Below are 21,476 nucleotides of genomic sequence, written 5' to 3'. Positions count from 1 at the left end.
GAGGTCATGAGCGTCAAGGGTCAGTGATACTGTACGCTCTCCTGCCTAGAGGGTGCACCACACTTAGGCTGTGCAGGAGCTCAGCAAACGGGTTAACAATTCGGATTTCTTTGTTTCTTATTTTTCACCTGACCAAGGTGAGTGAGGGGGAGGGAGACGGCTCATGTAAGAGTAAAATGCAAGATTAAAGAATTTGTGAACAGGTGAGGTCAGTTAATCGAAGGATCTGATTGAGCCTCTTCTGCACTGTGTGTTCTGCCATGTTCTGCCTACTCTCCTGTCCCAATCTCTGCTCCTCAGCTCTGACCCATTGTACAATATTGCATGAGTTTCTCTGCTTTGAGCACTCCTAGTGTTCCCACTGTACCTCTGGCTATGGATAGGGACAATATTTTTACGTAGAGACTTGCCTATGGTGGTGGTGGGTGCTAGCCTGCTGCATTTACCAGGGTTCCATCCTGCCCGGTGCTAGGTGCCTTCAGCTCCCATTGAGATCTGTGAGATCAGGCCCTGTCTCTCATTTTTGCTTCAACAAATGATTAAATTTGGCCCAACTTCTCTCCCAGCCTGGCCTGTCTGAAGTGCCAGCAGTGGTGAGGCCTGAAAAGGGGTTCCAGAAGGGCAAGATGAGCTTTGTAAAAAGGCAATTCATTATGGTGAATTTGTTGCTACCTACCTTGGCCGATGTCCCATTTTTTAATCTGCTGCTGCAGATAAAATATTATTGGATCATTCAGTCTAAAATCTGCTGCTGCAGAAGGCAGCTCTCTCATGTGTTAGGTAGGATGGACACAAGATCACAGAACCCCCGTGTTCCACTCTGGTTACTGCTTCATCTGCAATCACCTGCTTCACCATTCAGGTACGATTCAAGAATATGAATTGTCTAGACTTGGCTTAATCCACCTATGCCCCATTGCAGCTGTTGCAGATGGCTGGTGTTCTCCCGAGAGGGAATTTCTGGGGGCCCTTGGAAGGCTGTTCTTCACAGAAGGTGCTCTGTTCTGGAAGCTGCTTCCCTTAGCAAACTGTCAGAGTTCAGGCCTGGCTGTTATTCGATGCATCTTGCACTTTGCCCTGTTGCTTCTAGTGTTTCTGTGTCTCTGCAGTTGGGTGCATCTTGGTTTTTTGGAGGCTGAGGATAGTTAAGATCAGGATTAACTAATTATCTTTAAGGGTTCATCTTACTGTTTTTCCTTAGAAGACCCCAGGTGCCCTAGCTAAGGGCACCCAATAAACGTTTCTAACAGTATCGTGTACAGACCTTGCCTTGTCTCTCATGCGAGCTCTTTTCCAAGCTGACGGACTGAGGAGATCGGAATGAATCTTTATTTTTATAAGTGACTTGATTTTGCCAGGGTTTCCCTTTTTGTGTGGTGGTGGTGGGGTTTGTGAGGGTCTGAGGGCTCCGAGTTCAGCATACTGTGCTGATTCCCTCCCAGATGCTGCACACTTCGGCGAGACGGGGCTCTGCATCTCAGAAAGGTAGCCCATTTTAGGCTTTTGTGAGCAGGTGGGATGAGGGGGGCCGTGCTTGTTGTGATGCTAATTAGAGAGGCCCTCGCGCTCGAGCAGGTTATAATGCTGTGCCGCTGCTGTTGATTGTTTCCCTGGCGGATTAGAGGCGAACCCGCCTTAACAAGTGCCTTGAGTCTCTGAACTCCTGAGGACCAGTAATGACTCCATCTGGTAACAAGGAGCACAGCTTGCAGCTCGGAGTTTGGGGAAGGAGCTTTTGACAACGAAATTCCATTCACGCTCATGATTTTTTAATAATTATTGTTGCGATAACGCTTCTTGCCCAAGCGTCTCGGAACACTTCACAGCAGGGGCGTTGCCCCTGTTTTGTCGATGGGGAGGCTGTGGCACAGAAAGGTTAGGCCACACAACAGGCAGCGTTCTAGAGGGCAGGGCCTGGAGTGGGAGGGAGGAGACCTGGGTGTGTCTGCTAGCGACTCCCTGCGTGACCTTGAGCAAATCATTTAACCTCTCTGGGCCTCACTTTCCCCATTTCTACCTTGGGGGTAGTCACCTTGAGATGAAAGTAGCTATAGAAATGCAGGTGGTATGTATTGCCCTGGGCTTAATACGGAATTTGTGGGGAGGGCACTTCTTTGAGTGCTGGTCCCGAGGGATATTCGCTGTGGGTGCACGTGCCTCAGACCGGAAGATTCTTCACTAGCAATGTCCATCGGTCCGCGCCTGCACAGTGTTGTGCTCCAAACGAAGCACATAAGGGGCAGCACGGACCGACCACCTCTCCAGTTCCATTCTGCCACTTGTGGTCTGAGATGGAATTCCACAGTGCCCGCAGCTTGGCTGGCGTTCCTGCTGTCTATTCGGGGATTATTGTAAATAGTTTTATTTTAGTGTAGTTAGTTTAGCAGTGTAGCTAGTTAGATTAGTGTTTGGGTTAGGAGGTGTTCCTCCTTCTTGCTCATCTGCACCGTTTGGGTTACTCATTATGCCCCAAATCCTGGGCTTTAAGTCCTACGTGGCCTGCCTCTGGGTTTTCCTGGTCAGTGATCCCCACTCCTCCTGCCTGTAACTGCCTTGGAGAATCTCATATTCCATCTGAGTGCGAGATTTGTTGTTCCTTCCCACCTTGTACATGACAATCTCAAGAATTTCGGCTTAGGCATGTGGGGAGCTTTCTATGAGGCCACAGCTTGACCCAGTGGCTTCTGACCCCCATATATGTTACCAGGATCCATCCACTAGCACCTCTCTGGACCCAGCACTTCCCAGATCATAAAAGTCCAGATCTAAAGACTCTAGCATGCATGAATGGGAAGAGGGTAAAGGAAAGCACCCTCATGAGAAATGGGAGAAATCCCCATCTAACCCTCTGCCTACCCTACCCCTTCTAAGTCAGGCGAGACTCCGTGCCCCGGTACAGGTGTCTGCATCTCCCGGGGAGTGTGTGCGGGTATCAGCCGTACCGAGAGTCAGGCATGCCCATAGACTGCTGCCTAAGCGAGGGACAGGTCCAGCTCTATCATCAGTGAAGGAGAGGAGAGGATAGTCGCTCTCTGCACCAGTGATTTCATACTACAAGCAGAGAAGGAACTTAATGGTACTAACACCTACCTTCCATCCCAAGCCTGTGCTGTCAGCTCCAGCTACGCACAGAAGCCCCTCTTGCTCTTCTGCTGGACCCAGCTATGCTATTCTTGAGGAACCTAGAGGTTTATACTGACCCAGAGTCACCGCTACTCTCGGATCCGGTTATCTCCAGAGAGGTGCCTACACTGGCCACTCACTGGTCCCTTCCACTGTGGTATCGAGCTGCCGGAACCGACAGCATACCACTCATGCATGCCAGCCACTTGCCGTGGCACCACTAGACAGGCAGTTCCGTCCACTTCGCCCATAGATTCCAATGACTCGTATTCCTCTGGCAGGACTGATGCACCGGTCATTCTGACCGTCCTGAGTTGCGCCATTAGCCCTGATAGGGGTTCCAGAGCCTCCACAAGACATATCTTCAGCCCTGGGACGAGTGGCACCCTATTGGGACAACTTCCATACCCATATGACCCCATACCATGTCCCTGTTAGGGTTCTTGGGATCCTTACTTTAGACCCCCTGGCTACAGAAGATGGGAGCAAGAATGCCAGCAGAGATCACTTTGTGGGGAAGAGTATCAGCCCGTGGAGCACTGTAAGGATCAGGAGCAGCCCAACCAGCAAGAACCCTCTCTTCCGCCGGTGGCTCATTCTTGTCTTCTGAGGAGGTGGTGGTGCCAGCCTTACCTTTGCTGTCTGAGGATTATAAACAGCTCCAGGACCTCCTGAAGAGGATTGTGGTGGCTTTCCAGATCTCACTGAAGGAAGTCTAGGACCCTACTCACAAGTAAGGTGTGGCGGCTCAACTGAAACGTGATATTCCACACTTAGTCCAGCAACATTGCGTTGTACACCGGGAAGACTTGGGGATTTCCGATGCATGGAAAGAGGTCAAGCTGATAAGAGACATTGAAACCCTAATGAGAACTGTCTACATGGTGTTCTGTCGGTCATCCAGGAGAAAATGCAAATTTCAGGAAATAGTGGATGCTTCTGAATGTGACTCAATAAAGTGCACTGGTTATCTAGGCACTTTGCACTTCAAGCAATTATTCTCAACTATAATCCTCTTCTGGAATATTTTGAGCAAGACAAAGATACTAATCCAGTTTCTAAATACTGCCACCTAAAGCTGAATACCATGGAATATCGAATAACATTAGAAGTTTTGAATGATGTTTTGTTGGAGCTGGCTTCGCTATCCCCGCTGCTCCAGAAGCGGGGCCTTACACCTCTTGAAGCATTTCACCTTGTCTGAGGTAAACTGAACAAGATCAGAAGAGAGTACCTTGGAGATTCAGTCTTATGGAATGACAAAGTTAAGTCTCTCTTAGACATGAGCTCTCAAGAAAATAATGAAATTGGTACCAATTCCATAATAACTTTCATAAACATCTTGTGTGCACATTTGGCAGACAGGATTCCAGAGGATGAAGTCCAGGAATGGTCCGCTTTTGATTGTGCAGCAATAGTTACGTGTGACTTCAGTTTTGGAATTCATCAGGTCAAATCCCTATGTTCAAAATACAAAGACTTTCTTGCTGAAGAGATTGTTATAATCCAGTCAGTAGAATGACTTCAAGTTTGCAGTAGCCGAAAGGCTCAAAAGCCAATTGGTTTCAAGTTTCCCAGATATGGTGACATTTGCTCACCAGAACGAACAGTTTCAGGATCTTGCAAAGTTGATGGATATTGGAGGAACATTCCTAGCATCAAGTGAGCTTGGCTTTAGCTTAATGAACACTCTAAAAAACAAACTACGGAATTGTTTACAAGTAGATCATTTGGACATGCTGATGTGTATTAAGAGTTACCAGCTGGATGGAGGACTGATAGATCTGGACAGAGTTTATATTGAATGGGCAAATTAAAAAGATGGCAGGGAAAAACAGTAAGGTTAGTTTAGCACTCTTTGACATTTCGACCAATAAGGAAATTAAAATGCATTTGTAATTACATATCTTATTCTTGGCTGATAATCATTTATTGATATTTTTTAGGAAAATTTTAAATTTAAAACACAAACTCTTGTTTTTCTTTTTTTACTTATGATGTCTCTATCTGAAAGCCCATGTAAATTGATATAATGGCATACTTCTTAAATTGTCTTTATTATATGTTTATCAAAATCTTTTCAGACGTGTATAGAATGAAAGGTGAAAGTGGACACCAATGGGCAGAAGCCTATGGACTGATGATGATCATGATTAATATGTGCTTGATATATGCTCGTGATTGTCTATAAAAAGGATCATAAAGTGTAATGCTTAAAACTAACTTCTGCTTCATGAAGAATGGTTAAATTTCCTTTTTCTAAGTATTTAAAAATGACATTTATAAAATAACATGGTGTAAAACTATTATCACAAATTGTAAATTAAAACTTTTTAAATGTGTAAGCATTTTACTCGCTTGTGCGCATTTGCCTCATCGTGCACAAATTTGAACTCTGCTTCAAAAATTTGCACAGAAGAAATTTTTTGCGCACACGGCCTGTCAAAAATTAGAGGGAACATTGCCCAGGAGACTCCGGAGGTTACAGCACAGCAGGCAGAAAGCCCTGCCATCGGTTCCTCCTCATCCACATCTCCTGCCAAGAAGCCGTTTCAACAGGACATTTGAGAGCTGCCAACCAATCTCCACGCAGCCAGACACCCCCCACTCACTTTGGTGGCCACCTGTTCTATTCCTTCCCAACCCAGCAACATATTACTTCAGAAATTTAGGTCTCGGAGATCATGTACACAATAGAATTTCTTTCCATTCCTACACCAACCCTTCTCACATTCCTCTTCACGGATGCCTCTCACAAGAGGCTTCTCAGACAGGAGGGAGAGACTCGCTTCTTCAGCTTAAGCTGGAGAGCCAGTTCCTCATTGCAGGGGGAAGGGTTTCTATTTGAGATACTTCCTCATTCCCAAGAAGGGTGGATGGAGACCCATCCTGGATCTCAGGCAACTGAATGTCTCCTTCGGTTGTTGGAGATTCAAGATGACCATCTTGGCTTCTGTAATCCCATCCCTCAACAAAAGTGACTGGTTTGCAGTTCCTGATTTAAAAGGATGCCTGTTTTCATTAGGTGTTCACCTGGCTCACAGGCGGTTTCTAACCTTGGTGTGGGCCTAGATCATTACCAGTGCAGAGTCCGTCCTTTTGGTCTCTCGACAGCCCTGAGAACACTCACAAAGATGCTCTTAGTGGCAGTGATGGACCTGCATTGCAACCCAACATCCACCTACCTTGACAACTTGTTGCTCATGGGATGGCCATCTTAGGGAGTTCAATTGACAGGATGCTCGTACTCAGTCTTGCACAATCCTTAGGGCTTCATGTGAGCCCAGAAAAGTCCGCTTTAACCCCAAAGCAGATTATAGAATATATTGAAGTGACTATGGACTCAAATTCAGTCAAAACTTACTTACATCAGAACAGGGACCACCTTGCCCAACTCCAACTGAGCCCCCAGCTGACAGCTCGCTCCTCTCTGGTTCTTCTAGGCCACAGGGCCGCCTGCACCTATGTAACATCCTTCACAAGGCTCCATAGTCATCTCCTTCAGGTGTGACTACACATGGTTTAAGCTCTGAACAGACAAGTGTATCACGTTCCCTCAGAGCTTTCTGTCTTCTCTTGCCTCATGAGAAAACAAGATATCTGTGTGTAGGGGTTCCCTTCCTTCCCCTTCCACCCACAAAGAAGCTACTTATGGACCCTTCATTACTGGGTTGGAGAATATACCTGGACAACCAAGTGGCAATCTGCTTGAATTTTGAGCGTGCACAAGACTTGCAAAGGTTTCCGCCATTCATACATTTCCATCACGTTCCAGTCATGTTGAACATCATGATGATGGTGTTCTACATAAAGAAGTAGGGAGGAGCAGGATCCGCCCCTCTTTACATAAAGGCAGTCAAGCTCCAGAATTGGAGTATCTGACATCATATCTCCCTTTCAACGGTGCTCCTTCCTGGAATAATGAACACCTTAGTAAACAGCCTCGGTAGTCACTTCCACAGATGCCACAAGTGGGAACATCAAAACTCAGTGGTACAGAACATCTTCCAGCAGCAGGACTCTCTAGGCAGGGACCTCTTTGTACCCCAGGTAAACAAGAAGTGTCCAGCTTGTGACTCCGTTGCTGCTCAAGGGCACAATTCCAGAGGAGACGCATTTCTCGTTACGTGGTCAGTGCCATTAAGGTATACTTTCCCATCCATCCCACTCTAACCACGAGTCCTGAACAAGGTAAAGCAGGACAAATGGGCAGTGGATCATATTGGCTCCTTGGTGAGTGAGACAGTTTTGGTTCATGAGAATCCTCCAGATGTCCACACACCCATGTATCCACTTAAAATAGTTGCCAAACCTTCTGACTTGAGACAAAAGCAAAACTGTCTATCCCAGCCCAGCTTTTTTCCACCTCACAACCTGGTATTTGGATGGGCAATGAGAGAGGTCGTGCTCCAAGGAAGTCCAGTTCATCCTCAGCAACAGCAGAAAGGCTTCCGCAAGAAAATTCTGTGCTGCCAAATGAAAGAGGTTCTCCATCTGGTGCTAACGCTGCCAGATACCTCCATTGGACTCTTACATTCCTATCATCTTGGACAATCTCTTCCTAAAGTCTTCAGGTTTGTCCATTAAATTGCTGCCAGGTACACACACAACAGCCAACTCTTTCCATCCTCTCATAGGCAACTGCTGAATATTCACCCATCCTACAAATGTGAAATTTCTGAGAGGTCTTGTCAGAACCTTTCCTCCAGTATTGGTGCCAACTCCTAATTGGGACCTTTAATTTAGTGCTGTCAGCATTTATGAATCCGCCACTTAAGTTCTTGGCATCCTGCATCCTTCTCCATCGATCCATCAAAGTAGCCTTTCTAATGGCAATCACTTCCACTAGGAGAGTAGGGAAGTTTGCAGCTCTTATGTAGGCCTTCCCTACACAGTATTCCATAAGCATAAAATGTCCCTAAGGTTACATCCCAAACCCATCCGAAAAGTTCCCTCTGAATTCCACCTTAATCTGTCTATCCCTATACCGGTATTCTACCCAAAATCTCATGCCACCAAGGAGGACAGGACACTTCATTCTCTGGATGTTCATAGAGCTTTGGCTTTCTACCTGCAGAGGACGAAGCCCTTTCAAAAATCCCAGAAACAATTCATCTCCTTCAATGAGCAGATGAAAGGGGAGGCAATTTGATCACACAGGCTCTCAAAATGGATTTCAGGCTGCATTCTGCTATGTTATGAACTGATGGAAACTCCTCCTCAGGGCGTGAGGGCACACTCGACTAGAGCACATGCTGCCTCTGTAGTTTCTCTTCAAGGCATACCTCTGGTACAATTCTGTAGAGTGGTGACAATGGGGCTCTTTGCACACCTTTACTAGGCACTACGCCCAGGCTTCTTCAGCAGATGCATCCTTTGGCACAGTGGTCCTGGGACCCGTGGTGCAGCATGGGTCCCTTGCACCTTCCTTCTCCATGAGCACTTCTTGTGAATCACCCATGGTGAATACTTGTGAGGACAAGCACTCGAAGAAAGGAATGTTACTTACCTTATGGTGACTGAAGTTCTTCAAGATGTGTGGCCCCTATGGGTACTCCATAACCCCCCTCCTTCCCCTGTGCTTCGGATCCTTCTAAGTTGATTTGCGGTAGAGTTGGAACTGGAGAGGCAGTCTGTCCCCGCCATCCCGTATGCCTTTGCTTCGGAGTATGAGGAGGTTCAGGGTGCAGGCACGGCTCAACAGACGCTGTTAGAGAATAATCTTCTGGTCTCAGGTCCTTGGAGCGCATGCACACCCACAGTGAATGCTCATAGGGAGCGTACATCTCGAAGAACTCCATTACAGTAAGGTAAGTCACCTTCCTTTCACACTGTCCTGTCATTCTGAAGTATTCCCCTCTCTCTGGTGTTGGTGCAGGATGATGTTTGAAGGGTTTAGGATGCAGTTACAAGCGACTTTGAGATGCAGTTGCTTAAAATACCCTGAAAAGGGAACTTACAGGTCAGCTGACTTGCAAACATGTTCCCTTCTGTTAGCTTGCAGTTTGATGCTGAGGTGCCTAATACATAGACTGGTGTGTCTGAGGTCATGCAGGCAGCAGCGCATTTGGAAGAGGCCCATGCTCTTGTGACAGAGAATTGGAACTACTTGATAGTTGTCTAGTGGGGTAAACAATGTCTCTGTTGCTAATTGGAATTCTTGTCATGACTGTAACCAGCAGCAAACGATTCCTCTTCCCTGAGCTTCCTAGTACTGTAGACTCTTGGGGCTGGTGCTGCAGGATCATCAGCCCCCAGGTAATACAAGACTAGTTGCCTCCAGGAATTCTGGTGGCAACCGTGAGAGCGAAGTTCAAATGGTTTGCTACCAGAGTCACCCAAGGTTATGTGGGGTGAGGGGAAGAGGGAGGAAGAATGTTCTAGTGTTAAATTAGCCTGTTTCTCTGAGAAACATCTGACACTTGGGTGTCACAGTGATCAGCATTACTTAAATTGCAAGCTCTCTGGGGTAGGGACTTTCTTTTTGTTCTGTGTTTGTACAGCACCCTGCACAATGGGGTCTAGGTCCTACGGTGGTAATATACATAATAATAATTAATATGATCTAAAAACATACTGCTAGATGTGCAGAATTCATGATAATGCTAGTAGTAAGCCATGTTCTTGTTAATATGTCTTTGTGGTGTTTTCTGGTCTGCAAATCTCTCTCAAAATATTTTCTCGTGGTAGTAATGCTTTTGTCTCAGCTGAAACATCATCATCCCACTCTTTACCCTTTCCCATAATGTTCTCGAAAACATCAGCCTGACACATCTCCTCCTCTCTTTCTTTGACAAAAGATTTCTTCTTATGGAAAATCATTCAGAGATGATTATTTTTTTTCAGATGGAGCATGAAAAAAAGAACCTTCTTATATAGGCTGTCCAGCGGTTCTAGCAATGGGGGAATGCCTCCTGTTCCTGCTGTGACTTCTCCTATGGGTGGTATTTGATAGCAGGGCTTGTTGAATCCCTGCTGTCTTTGTGACACCCCTGTACAATGTATACCATACAAGATATGCAGAACAGCTACATTCAAGTTGCTGTTAGAGCATTAGCTTTGCATTTCCTCGCGGATTTTAACTGGGCTGGCTGGTTCTCATCACTGTAGTATATGAACCTTAACGTTGCAGTAATATAGGGTGTGTTACTTTTATTATTCTAATTGGCTGACTTACGTCTGTCGCTAACAGTGTTCTGTTTTTCACCTCTGACTGGGGATGAGGTGAAGAGGGATTCATCACATGTTTTCAGGTGTGCTCATGGCTGTTCCAGTGAATAGTTTTAGTCTGATCATTTCCAGGTGGAAACCCAGTCTAGTAATTTATAAAACTAACTTTAAACCCCCCAAAGAAAGTGGGATTTCCAGTTTTAACCCTCTTGTGCTGTTGGTTTCAGGCACAGCTGCGAGCATTCATCCCCGAAATGCTGAAGTACTCAACAGGTCGTGGGAAGCCGGGCTGGGGGAAGGAAAGCTGCAAACCCATTTGGTGGCCTGAGGATATTCCATGGGCAAATGTTCGCAGTGACGTCCGTACAGAGGAGCAGAAACAGAGGGTGTGTGTTGTATTGTTACTAACCCTTCAGGGCAGTCACTGGAGTTTGGGAGTGGGTTGTGATGTTATGAGCCTCCCTCTTGTTTGACGGAAAGAACAGGTAGGTCATAAACTTCCCTGGTTCCATGCCATGTTTAAAAGTTTGTGCCCAAATCATATGGGATAGCTCTTCCTCCCCATTTCCATATCTTGGCTGGATGTCCCCCAGTTCCACATGACAACCATCCATCTGCCCCTTTGTTCCCACCCTGGAGGGTTGACCCCCAGCTTAATCCAAGGGGTGCAATGGGCAGAGGAGAGCAGTGAAGGTGGTGAAAGAGGCGTAATCCTGGATCCACTCTGACTCCCTATTGCTAATTTGCACTCTGGTATTTTTAACCTTACCTCTATTCTCCTTACCCACCACCGGAGTTGGGGGCAATTCCTAATCCATCTGGCCACAGTAGCAGCTCATGAATACAAGCTTAAGAAGTGGCTTGCTGGCCAAAGCTGTGTCTCTGTTCTCCCAAACACACAGTTCAGCTGCTAGACAGCACACATCCCAGGCCCACAGAGAGCAACCAGAGGTTGTCACCCCACCTCACCAAGCAGAGCAGTGAGAGATCAGGGATGGTGGGGTAGTCAGGGGTGAGTGGGGAGAAAGAGGAAATGTGAAAAGGATGAGAGAGTGCAGACAGAAAAAAGGACACATGTCAACTATGTCAGGATGTTGCAGGGAGCTAAAGAGGAGTGGGAGATACCTGTCTACCCAACCATCACAAAGGGACATTACAAATGTTGTGAATCTCAGGATCAAATCCTTGCACAGATTGCAGCTGTCCCTTGCTGGGGGCGGCCTGGTTGAGCCAGGGTTTATGGTATCAGAGTCCACCCTTTGCTTGATCATCTTTTTTTAAAGGTTTTGTTTTTTTCACTCCTAGTTAAACTCCCTGACTGTTTGAAACAGACCCATTTCACTAGAGAGATTTCCTCCATCCCATGGTCATACAGACTTGTTCTGTAAAGTGGCACGTGGATGCAGGCTGTACACATGCTGGCTTGCTTCTGTAGGGTGGCTCATGAACCGTGGGGCTTGGAGGTATGGAGGGGACTGGGTGTTTTCTGGGAGGATTTTGTTTTTATTTTGAAAAAAAATACTGATTAAAAAAATAGCCCTGAAAAAAGCCAACTAAAGATTTACATGGTTCAGATCCCAGGAGAATGAATGCAGGGGGAATTGCTGAATGGAAATGCTGCTTTGCACTGTTCTTTTAATGTTACTGTTTTCTTTTTCCCTGTTAGGTGTCCTGGACCCAGGCATTGCGGACAATTGTGAAGAACTGCTACAAACAGCATGGGCGTGAAGACCTACTCTATGCCTTTGAGGATCAACAGACACAGCAGCAGACCGCAGCTACGCATAGTATAGCGCATCTGGTCCCATCACAGACGGTGGTACAGACCTTCAGTAACCCTGATGGCACTGTCTCCCTTATCCAGGTGAGCAGAGCCCACTTGTCCCTTCACACACACTGTATTGAGTGGCCATGTCTGGCAGAAGTTTTTAACTATACACCTTTGGTTGTTGGCTTAACCTGTATGTTTCAGGAATCTCAAGTCTGTCTCTCTTAGGTACTTATGTGGCCTCCATTACCATCGTATGTGAGTTAACCTCACAATGGAAAGAGCAATACATTCATCCTTATAATACCCTGGTTATGTCCATTTTACAGAGAGGGAACTGAGGCATAGACTGCTTCTTTCATGCTGACTCCAGATATTGTATTACACATATCTCCTCTCCAACAAACAACTTTTCCGGAGTATCATTGCACATACGGCTATCTGACCCCTGCAACAAAAACAAGACCGGATTTTCTGCACAATACTTTAGGAGTTTAGGCAGTGTTCATAGCACTTGAAGTAGTGGTATCCACCACCCATGCTTAAACCAACTCCACCCACTTGAGGTGTTGAAACAAGATGCCATTTACAGTAAATTGTGCATGTCTTTATTATATAAGAGTCTTAAAGCAAAACACACACAACTGACCTCAGCTGACTCATCCCTCTTGTTTCCATGTGTGCTTTTATCAACAGTTGCAATAGTTAAGTGTTGACGTTTATAGTCTTATTAGCTGTCAAGGTTAACACCCATTAAAATGAATGGGGCTGCAAACACCTCTCAGTGCTGTTGTTTCAAGCTGTCTGCAGGTACACATCACTGCATTGGTTGATGCTTGTTTCATGTTTTGATGGCTGTGCTCACAGCTGTGAGGACTAGGGATTGGAGTATTTTTAAATGAAAGCTTAGGCTTGGTCTGCACCTAAAACTTAGGTTGGCATAGCTGCGGCTGTCAAGGGTGTGAAAAATCCACATCCCTGAGTGCTGTAGCTATGCCATCCTAACTTCTGGTGTAGATGCAGTTTAGGTCAACAGAAGAATGCTTCCGTTGATCTAGCTACCATCACCTGGGGAGATGGTGTTCCTACAGTGACAGGAAAACCCCCTTCTGTCACTGCAGGCTGCATCTGCTCTACAGGGTTATGCACCCCCCCCACACGCACACAGAAAGATTTGCTCTCTGAGCTGCGGCGAGTTGGCCCAACTCCAGCTTGCTGCTGCAGACTCTCTCTTTGGCTTTCACTGCTCACCTATGGCCTCCTTTTCAAGATGCTGAGCACCCACGCTCCCATTCATCTCTTTGGGGGTTTGAGTGCTCAGTGCTTCTTAGAAGCAGGCTATAAACCTCTTTGCCTCTGTTTTCCCATCTGTTAAATGGGGATAGACCTTACAGGGCTGCTAAGGATGAATTCATGTTTGTAAAACGCTTTGAAGAGCAATAGCCCTATGTATGGTAAGTGCTGGGCATTGATAGTGATCAGTGCGGGACACAGTTTTCCCTTTAGGTGATCTGGGGTCTAATGTACTTGGGTGTCCCTTTAGCTGAGGGGTAACCGTGGGCTCCTGAGGGGAGCAATGGTGGCAGGAGCTGCAGTCTGACTGCTGTTTTGTGGCGGTATTTTGCAGGTTGGTACAGGGGCTACAGTCGCCACTCTGGCCGATGCCTCCGAGTTGCCTACCACAGTTACCGTTGCACAAGTCAATTACTCCGCGGTAACCGATGGAGAGGTAAGGATGTGTGGGTCGTGTTTGTTTCTCAAGGATGCAGCACACCCTGTGGTCGCGTGTAGCTAATGGACATTGCTGACACACTTGCATTTTTCGCACTTAAGTGTTTACTGGGAATGCAAAAGCCTAGTGCCGCACGCTGTCATGTTAAAAGCTGAAATCAATATCAATGCAACGTTGTCGTGGATATTTTGCATGGGTCAAAGTCAAAAAGTGCAGTGTTGTGGTAATTGGGACTTGGGGGGGGGGGGGTGTGCACGCACAATTACTAGGAGACCGTAAGGGCTGAATTTCCTAAGTTTTGTACATGTAAATCTCAGTCATAGTGTCCATTGGAATAATAGCAGATGTATGTATTCTGTATGCAGCTCTCCAGACACACTCATTCATGTGCTTGTCTGGATAACCCTTGAGCCGAGAGCACCAGTCATGTGGTTACGGCAGGGGGATTAAGGTTTAGGACTTTGAGTCAGAGCCAGGAACAGAATGCAGTGTGGCCTTGGGCAAGCCACTTAACTTCTCTTTGCCTCAATTTCCCTATGGGTACAATGGGAACATTTCTCTGCAGCACCTCCAGGGGTTATTGAGACTGACTTAATGTGTAATTGGCTTGCACTTTCCTCTGATAAAGGGCAATGTATAAATGCACAGTTGTATAAATGTTAAGGAAAGTACTGTACAGTACAGTACATTCATTTTTACTCATTTATATATTTGTCAACCCGATTTTTCAAAGTTGGCAAAGCTGCATTTCCCACTGAGGGCTTGATCATGCCAAACCCAGGGTTTTAAAGAGGAAGCACTTAAATTTACAGTGCAAAAAAACCCCCAAACAACCTACATAATTTTCTTAAATCAAGAAACAAAATGCATTTTGTATAAAGACCATCCCTGTAACTCAGAAAGGTACTGGAATTGCCTTCCTTGGTTCCCTCTGCCCCCAACTCCCTCCCCTCCCCCCTTAAGTCAAAGAGACTGCTGTTTCATTGCAAGTTGTTGTCCTCCCTTTTGGACACGTGCCTAGGTTTCCGGATGAAGTACCATCCTTATGTTGGAGTGGAGTGGTCCACCTATTCTGCTCCGTAAGGATAAGGTTTTCATGTCAATAGGTGGCAGCACAAAACAGCTTTGTTCTGTATTAAAGAGCATTTGTAGCTGAAAAAACAAATAGAAGCAAGCTGTTTGTTTGGGGTTCTGGCCTTGAAAAGTACTTCATATTCACTAGAGGGTTTTTAGGACTTGTTATCTTTATCTTTAGGCCTTGGGGAAGATTTTCAAATGCACAAATGGCCATTAGATGCCAAACTTCATTGACTTTCTGTAAGAGTTAGAAGCTTGTCTTTGAAAATCTTACCCTTGTCAACACAAAGTTGTAACCGATTTATTAAACAGATAAAACTTTTCTCATGTAGACAAACTGTAGTTTGGTGGTTGACCTCTTGTAATCCAAGTGTCTGTGTTCTTACCTGGGGTTCCCCTCCCAGTCCATGCTAGCACTTCACACTCCATTCCTGTCCTGGCTGATGTGGCAGAAACCTTTCTCCCTTTCCGGAAATTACTATCAGTGTCTGGAGATATTAGCATTTTTCTTTGTCAAGGCTGGTAGGCAGGACAACGTGATCTATCTTGACCCTGCTCCTTCTCTCTGGAATTCCTGTTCTGTCTCAAAAAGAAGATCTCTGTCGTCCACAATCTCTTCATCTCTCGCTCGCTTGGTCTCTGGGCACTTAAAGAAACCTGGATTACACACACCCCTCCACTCCCAACGCTGCCTCTGTAGCCACTTTCTCATGCACGCTTCTCACTTCTTGCACACACCTTGTCCCTTGGTGTGCCTAGAGGAAATGGTGAGAGTATTATGCTTCTCTCTCCCTCCTTGCCACCACGCTCCCTGAGACCAACAATCCCTCTGGCTCGTCTCTTCTTTTTTTCTTCTCTACCATCCTCCTGACTCCCTCTCATCCTCCTTCCTCTCCCATTTTGACTCCTGGCTGTCTCTCTCTCTCATTGCAATTTCTTCTACCTCATTTTCGGTGACCTCTGCTTCTGCATTGATGCCCCATCTGATCCGTAGCCACTTCCCTTGTCGTTCTCTCTCCCCTTTGTGTAACCTTCACCGTGGATCAGTATTCCAGTTCACCAAAATGGCCACTCCCTTGACCTCTTCACCACACACTGCTTCTGCTCTGAGCTTTTCATCATCAAGTTCCCCCTTTCTTGGACCATCACTTCATCTCCTTCAACACTGCACACTTGTCTCCTGCCTCTCCCACGCAGCCCAGCCATGACCTACAGTCCACTGATGTCAATGACACTTCTACCACTTTCAGCTTCTCCCTCTCTCTTCCCCCTATCTTTTGTTGACTCAGCTGAATCCCCCCGCTCCACTCTCTCTCACTCCTCCACTCCTTTGCACCTGTCACTCACAGTAAAGTCTGTTCCAACAACTTCCAACCCATGTTAATGCCCACCATCTGCCTCATCCATTTCTGTGCCGCTGCCCATGAATACCCTGTAAAAAGTCTCGCTGCCATGCAGGCTTCCTTCACTACAGATTTATTCTCTCCTCCTTCGGTTCTCCACTCTTCCTGGTCAAGCTTCATTACTTTTTCCTGCTTTGCTAACTCAGAGGTCAGCAATTGCAGCTGATCATTTGCTGCCTTCTGTTCCCTCTCCTGTGCCCTCCACCGTAAGATGCTGCTGACTTTTTCGAAGAGAAGTTTGATGAGACCCAACGCTACCTTCCTCTCATCCCCAGTACATGCTCCTCCTCTCCATTACCAACACACGGGTTTCTTGCCTGCTTTCATCTAATCTCTCCTCCTGCCTCATCCTTACCCTCCTCTTCTAATTCTCATCTGGCTTCCTCCCCTCACAATACAAGCCTATTCTGGTCTCTTCACACCTAAAAAAGAAAAAATCCTTGACGCCATCTGCCTCTCTAACTTATACCTTATCTTCCTTTCACCTTCAAACTCAAATACAGTCTACAACCGTTGCCTTCGAGTTCCTCCATGTCCACCCTTGATCCTCTCCCATGAAACTATTCTCTCACACAGATATCTAATGGCGTCTTTCTGGCCAAATATCTGCTCCATCCTCATCCTCCTCAACTACGGCTGCTTTTTGGCTCACTCATTCATCTCCTTGAAATCTACCTTCAGCTTTTGTGACTCCATCCTCTTCTGCTTCTCCTCCCACATCCTCTAGTTGTTTCTTCAGTGGGGATGGTGATTCTTCCCTCTCCCCTTTTCTATTAGGGTCTCATAGGGCTCCATCTTTAGCCTGTTCTTATTCTCTCTCTCTCTCTCTCTCTCTCTCTCTCTGCACCCCTCATCTGCTCTCCTGGCTTATCCTGTCATCTTTACACCTTCTCACAACTCTTCTCACCCTCCGCTGCTGACCAAACTCCCTACATCTAGTCCCTCGCCTCAACCTGGTTTATGACCTCTCTTTCCATATGTCTGAGCATCAACTTGAGCTTGATGTGACCAGAGCTGAACACTTTTGTTTTCCCTCCCTTTCTTCGATGGTAATGCCCTCTTCCTCCCGGCCACCAGCCCTGCCGCCCACGGTGGACTCCTCTCTGACTCCTCCCTCTCCCTTGCCCCACACCTCTTGGGGTGACGCACAAACCTTGCTGCGGCTTCTCCCACACCATTTCTAAGACCCAGCCCTTTTTTGCCTCTGTATAAGGACGTTAAACTTTCAGCTGTCCCGTCATCTCCCTTCCTGGTACTGTAACCACTTCTCCTCTGGCTTCCCCGATAACTGGAAGGATGAGTGATGCAGGGCCACACAAAACACAGCTGTTAAAATTAGCTTGCGCTTGCTTCCTTGTTGCCTGAACACCTCACTTCTCCCCTGCCACCTTGAATCCTTCCACAGACCTTCCTTTCTCCACGACATCAAATTCAAGCTTCTTCGCATCACCTTCAGGGTCTTCTCTCTGTGCCTGTTTTGGAATCTGATCGAGCAGCTCTCGCTACTCCGCCAGAAGGGCTAGCCATCATCATCCGTTTGTTCCCTTGCCACACCTCCACCACCCCCGCATCATCTTTGTACCTTCTTCCACTCCACCCTCTGTGCATAGAACCGTTTCCTGGGACTAATCCATGTGGCCACCCCGTCGTCCTACAGATCTCTCATTGAACTCTTGCTCAGACGTGATCCCTCAAGGGAAATGACAACTGACAATGGCTAGAGAGCTTGCTGACATATATATTGTATATAGATAACGACCTGAGACTCTGCTTTAGCCCCTCACCTCTGGCACAATGGGTAAGAGGATACTACAGACTGGAAGAAAAAACCTTGCCTCGGTGGGATGGATTGGGTCCGATCTAGTAGATATCTTCTCTTTCCATATACCGTAACAATGGTCTGTGGTGCCCTTCCTGATGATCCGTTGAATGAAACATTTGAGCACCAGCCAATAAAGGGACTTACGCAGTTGGGACCAGGGATGAGTCTGTGAGAGGAATTTTCTCTTATAAAACGGTCCACAGCTCTTTGAAGGTTGAAGAACCGTCATCCTCTGATTCGATGATCTTTTGTTCCTGATGCTCACATCCTGTTTGTGACCGCACAGTCATTGATACACATGAGGTCCCAATTGGAGGAGTATAGAGTGGGGTGGAGAATGATCAGCTAGGAGAAGGTGAACTCGGTGGCAAGCACAAGAACCTGTATGCATGTACATGTCCTTAGTTGAGAGAGAGAGAGATTGAAATAATTAAAAGACATGAACAGAACTGTTTCCAAATGTGACTATTATTTATTATTTGTATTCTTCATAAGATCCCTAGTCCTGGACCAGACCCCATTGTCCTCAGCACTGTGTAAACACAGAACAAAAAGACAGTCCCAAAGAGCTTACACTCTAAGTATAATACAGGAGAAAACAGATGGATATGGGCAGACAAATGAGGAAGTACAAGAAAATAATGAGATCACATTTTTTGTTCTGTGTTTATATAGCACCTGGAACGATGGTGTCCCGGTCCATGACTAGGGATCCTAGACTCTTCGGGCATACAAATAATTTAAAAATAGTAGGCACATCATCTGTAGGCATCACAGCAAAGGAGGGATTTGGAGGGTAATGAGGTAGTTTCTATGTCTTTAGAGGGGCAGTACGGGAGAAATCACGAATGCATATGTTTGAAAGTTCACAGGTAGGCGATGGAGGCTGGCATCATGGGTCGATTGGGAGTCAACACCTTGATAGTGAATGAGAAGTGATTGGATGGTTTCCAAAATGTTCCCTGTAGCTCGGTTTCTAAATTGCTCCCAAAGGACCTCTTTTTCCAACAGAGGTGCTTTCAGGATGCTTTGTACAGAAGAATCAAAGCATGTAGGATTTTTCAAAGACATCTTGAAAGTGTTTGACTTCCTCCTTTTAAGAAGTAGCCACCCAGCTGTGGGAAAGGTTCAGGGAAGCTGAACTTTTCTCTTTCTCTCTTCACCCAACTAGGTGGAGCAGAACTGGGCAACGCTACAGGGGGGCGAGATGACTATCCAGACGACGCAGGCTTCGGAGGCCACGCAGGCGGTGGCATCGCTGGCAGAAGCAGCAGTGGCAGCATCTCAAGAGATGCAACAAGGAGCAACCGTTACCATGGCACTGAACAGGTACATGTGAGAGGAGGAGCTATGGGGACTAAATGGGGTAAGGTCACTGAAAGAGGGAGTCCTTTCTGCCAGGTTTGCTATCTGTCACAATGAGGGCAGCACAGAGGCCAGTGATACATTTGGAAGAACTTTGTCTGGGATCTTTCATAGAGATTTTTCCGTAGAGAATTCCCAAACCATCCATGACAAAGCATTCATAGATCATTTCCTAGTGTCCCAGTGTAATATGAGGAAGCTCACGGAAATGGCAATGTGCTGTTAGGGAAGGTACGTTTAGTACCCATCCCTCTCTATACATCCTGTTTGTCCATTGAGGGTCCACTTACAGGAGATAAGAGCTATAATGTGCTTGTAGCACCTGTTAAATAAGCAGCTCCATCTCTCTGTCAACATTATTGAGGGCCCCTCTGTTAAAGGGATGATGTTGATTTAACCAGGTGGGTGGTCGTATGGTCTCCTCCGACCTGAAATCAGAATCTCTCTTCCAGGCTAGTTGTTGAAGGTATTTCTCCTGTGTTTGGTTCTGGAGCAGGAAAGCTGAAATAAGCTGCCTGAGTAATGATTTCTCCTCCTGCGTGGAGAGCTCTTGGCTCAGAGTGAGCCCTATGGTTGGTTATTTGCAGAACAACGTTTTGACGGAGGGTATGGAGTGCTGTTCTGAGGTTGAGATAGGAACCTTGCAGAGGTCATTTTGAAAGACGTTTTGAAAGCCTCTGTTGAGAAAGGGATCTGAGTGAGAAGAGGGAGACTGTCCCAAGCACAAGGAGAGGGAAAAGAATCCAAAGACCAGGGGTATTATTGCTCATTGCCTGAACCCAACCTGGGTTTTCCTACCTGGTTTATCTTATATTTGTGCTTTGCTTTTGCACTCAGTCTCCTCATTCTTGGAGTCTGTTTACTGAACAGGGGTTGATCCTGCCAGGAGAAGAGCAAAGCATGGAATGTTAATGGAGGGCTCCAGGAGCCTCTTCTACAGACCACTTGTTAAAACAGCCACCTTCGTACCAGCTGCATTCCACAAACTGATTCCACGTTTCTGTTGCAGCAGGATCCAGGACTAGCCCAGAACTATTTCCCGGGTGTGTCAAGCAGATCACTCTCTCCTCTCCTCTCCTCCCCACCCCGATCCCATCTCTCCCTCTTTGGTACCAAACAGTGCCACACTTTAATCAATGGGAGAGGTTGCTGCTGGGTCACTTGAAATGCATTCTTCTCATAGGCTGAATGCAATGCCTCTGCATTACTCCCAGCAAGAGGCCAGGACTGGGATCCAGATTCAGGTATCTTTCAGAACATGGTCATGTATGCCACTATGTTATATTGATTAATTTTATCTACTGATAAAGACTGGCTGTCTGTAAAATCACTTAACTCTTTTCAGGGGTTGATATGAAAAATGACTGACAACCCCCCCTCCCGCCCTGCGCAAAGTATTCATAATACTGTAGAGAGGCCTACTCTCACACAGTCCACCCTTCCCCGCCTGTAGGATGGCCACTTACAGTAGTAATCGCAAGAACTTTCTCTGGTGTACTTTTAAATGACTCAAAGGCTAGGGTTTTGACCATTTTTGTAGATTATTCCACTGCCTAACACATCTCTGTATCAGGAGTGGTTTTCAATATGTAGATCAATAAAAATCTGAAAAAAAAACCTCATTGATATAATCCATCAAAACAATTAAAACTAAACATTGAATTCTGCCAAGCCTAGTCATATATAATTTGTCTCCTCACGCCCACATCCCACTGTAGACACACTTTTAGGCAGATAGAAATTAAATAACAGAATTAACTTTTGAAAATCAGAATCCTTAGTAGAAATAACTGTTCTTCCTTTAACTCTAGTAGCAATCCCCAGGGGTCCCTGCAATACCTCTCGCTTTAGCCAGCTTTGTATTTCAGGAGGGAGTGGGGGAACCTGCAACAAGAGCCTCAAAATGTGAGGTGAGGTGTTTAGTAAACATTTTGGCTGCTTTAGATAGATGTAGGATGTGGGAACAATGTGCACTTTGGGGAAAATACAAAGCCCAGGCCCTTCTGCTGTGACAGT

General features: G+C 46.3%; 1 protein-coding gene across 6 annotated transcripts in view; it reads left to right on the top strand.

The window, feature by feature from the left end:
* NRF1 (nuclear respiratory factor 1) overlaps positions 1–21,476 on the top strand; it is a 105,676-nt gene that overhangs the window by 45,177 nt on the left and 39,023 nt on the right. For 5 of the 6 annotated variants that reach the window (XM_084636747.1, XM_084636743.1, XM_084636745.1 and 2 more), the window contains 4 exons: positions 10,521–10,679; positions 11,960–12,157; positions 13,689–13,790; positions 19,267–19,424. In XM_084636747.1, the coding sequence (XP_084492873.1) occupies positions 10,521–10,679; positions 11,960–12,157; positions 13,689–13,790; positions 19,267–19,424 (617 nt within the window). The remainder of the gene's footprint in view (positions 1–10,520; positions 10,680–11,959; positions 12,158–13,688; positions 13,791–19,266; positions 19,425–21,476) is intronic. The other variant, XM_084636748.1, reaches the window with a different exon arrangement.

The sequence above is a fragment of the Lepidochelys olivacea genome, assembly GCF_965140295.1.
Source record: "Lepidochelys olivacea isolate rLepOli2 genome assembly, chromosome: 1".
NCBI classification, from domain to species: domain Eukaryota; kingdom Metazoa; phylum Chordata; order Testudines; family Cheloniidae; genus Lepidochelys; species Lepidochelys olivacea.
The sequence above is the reverse complement of the archived record's forward strand: the minus strand, read 5'-3'. Positions and strand labels throughout refer to the sequence as shown.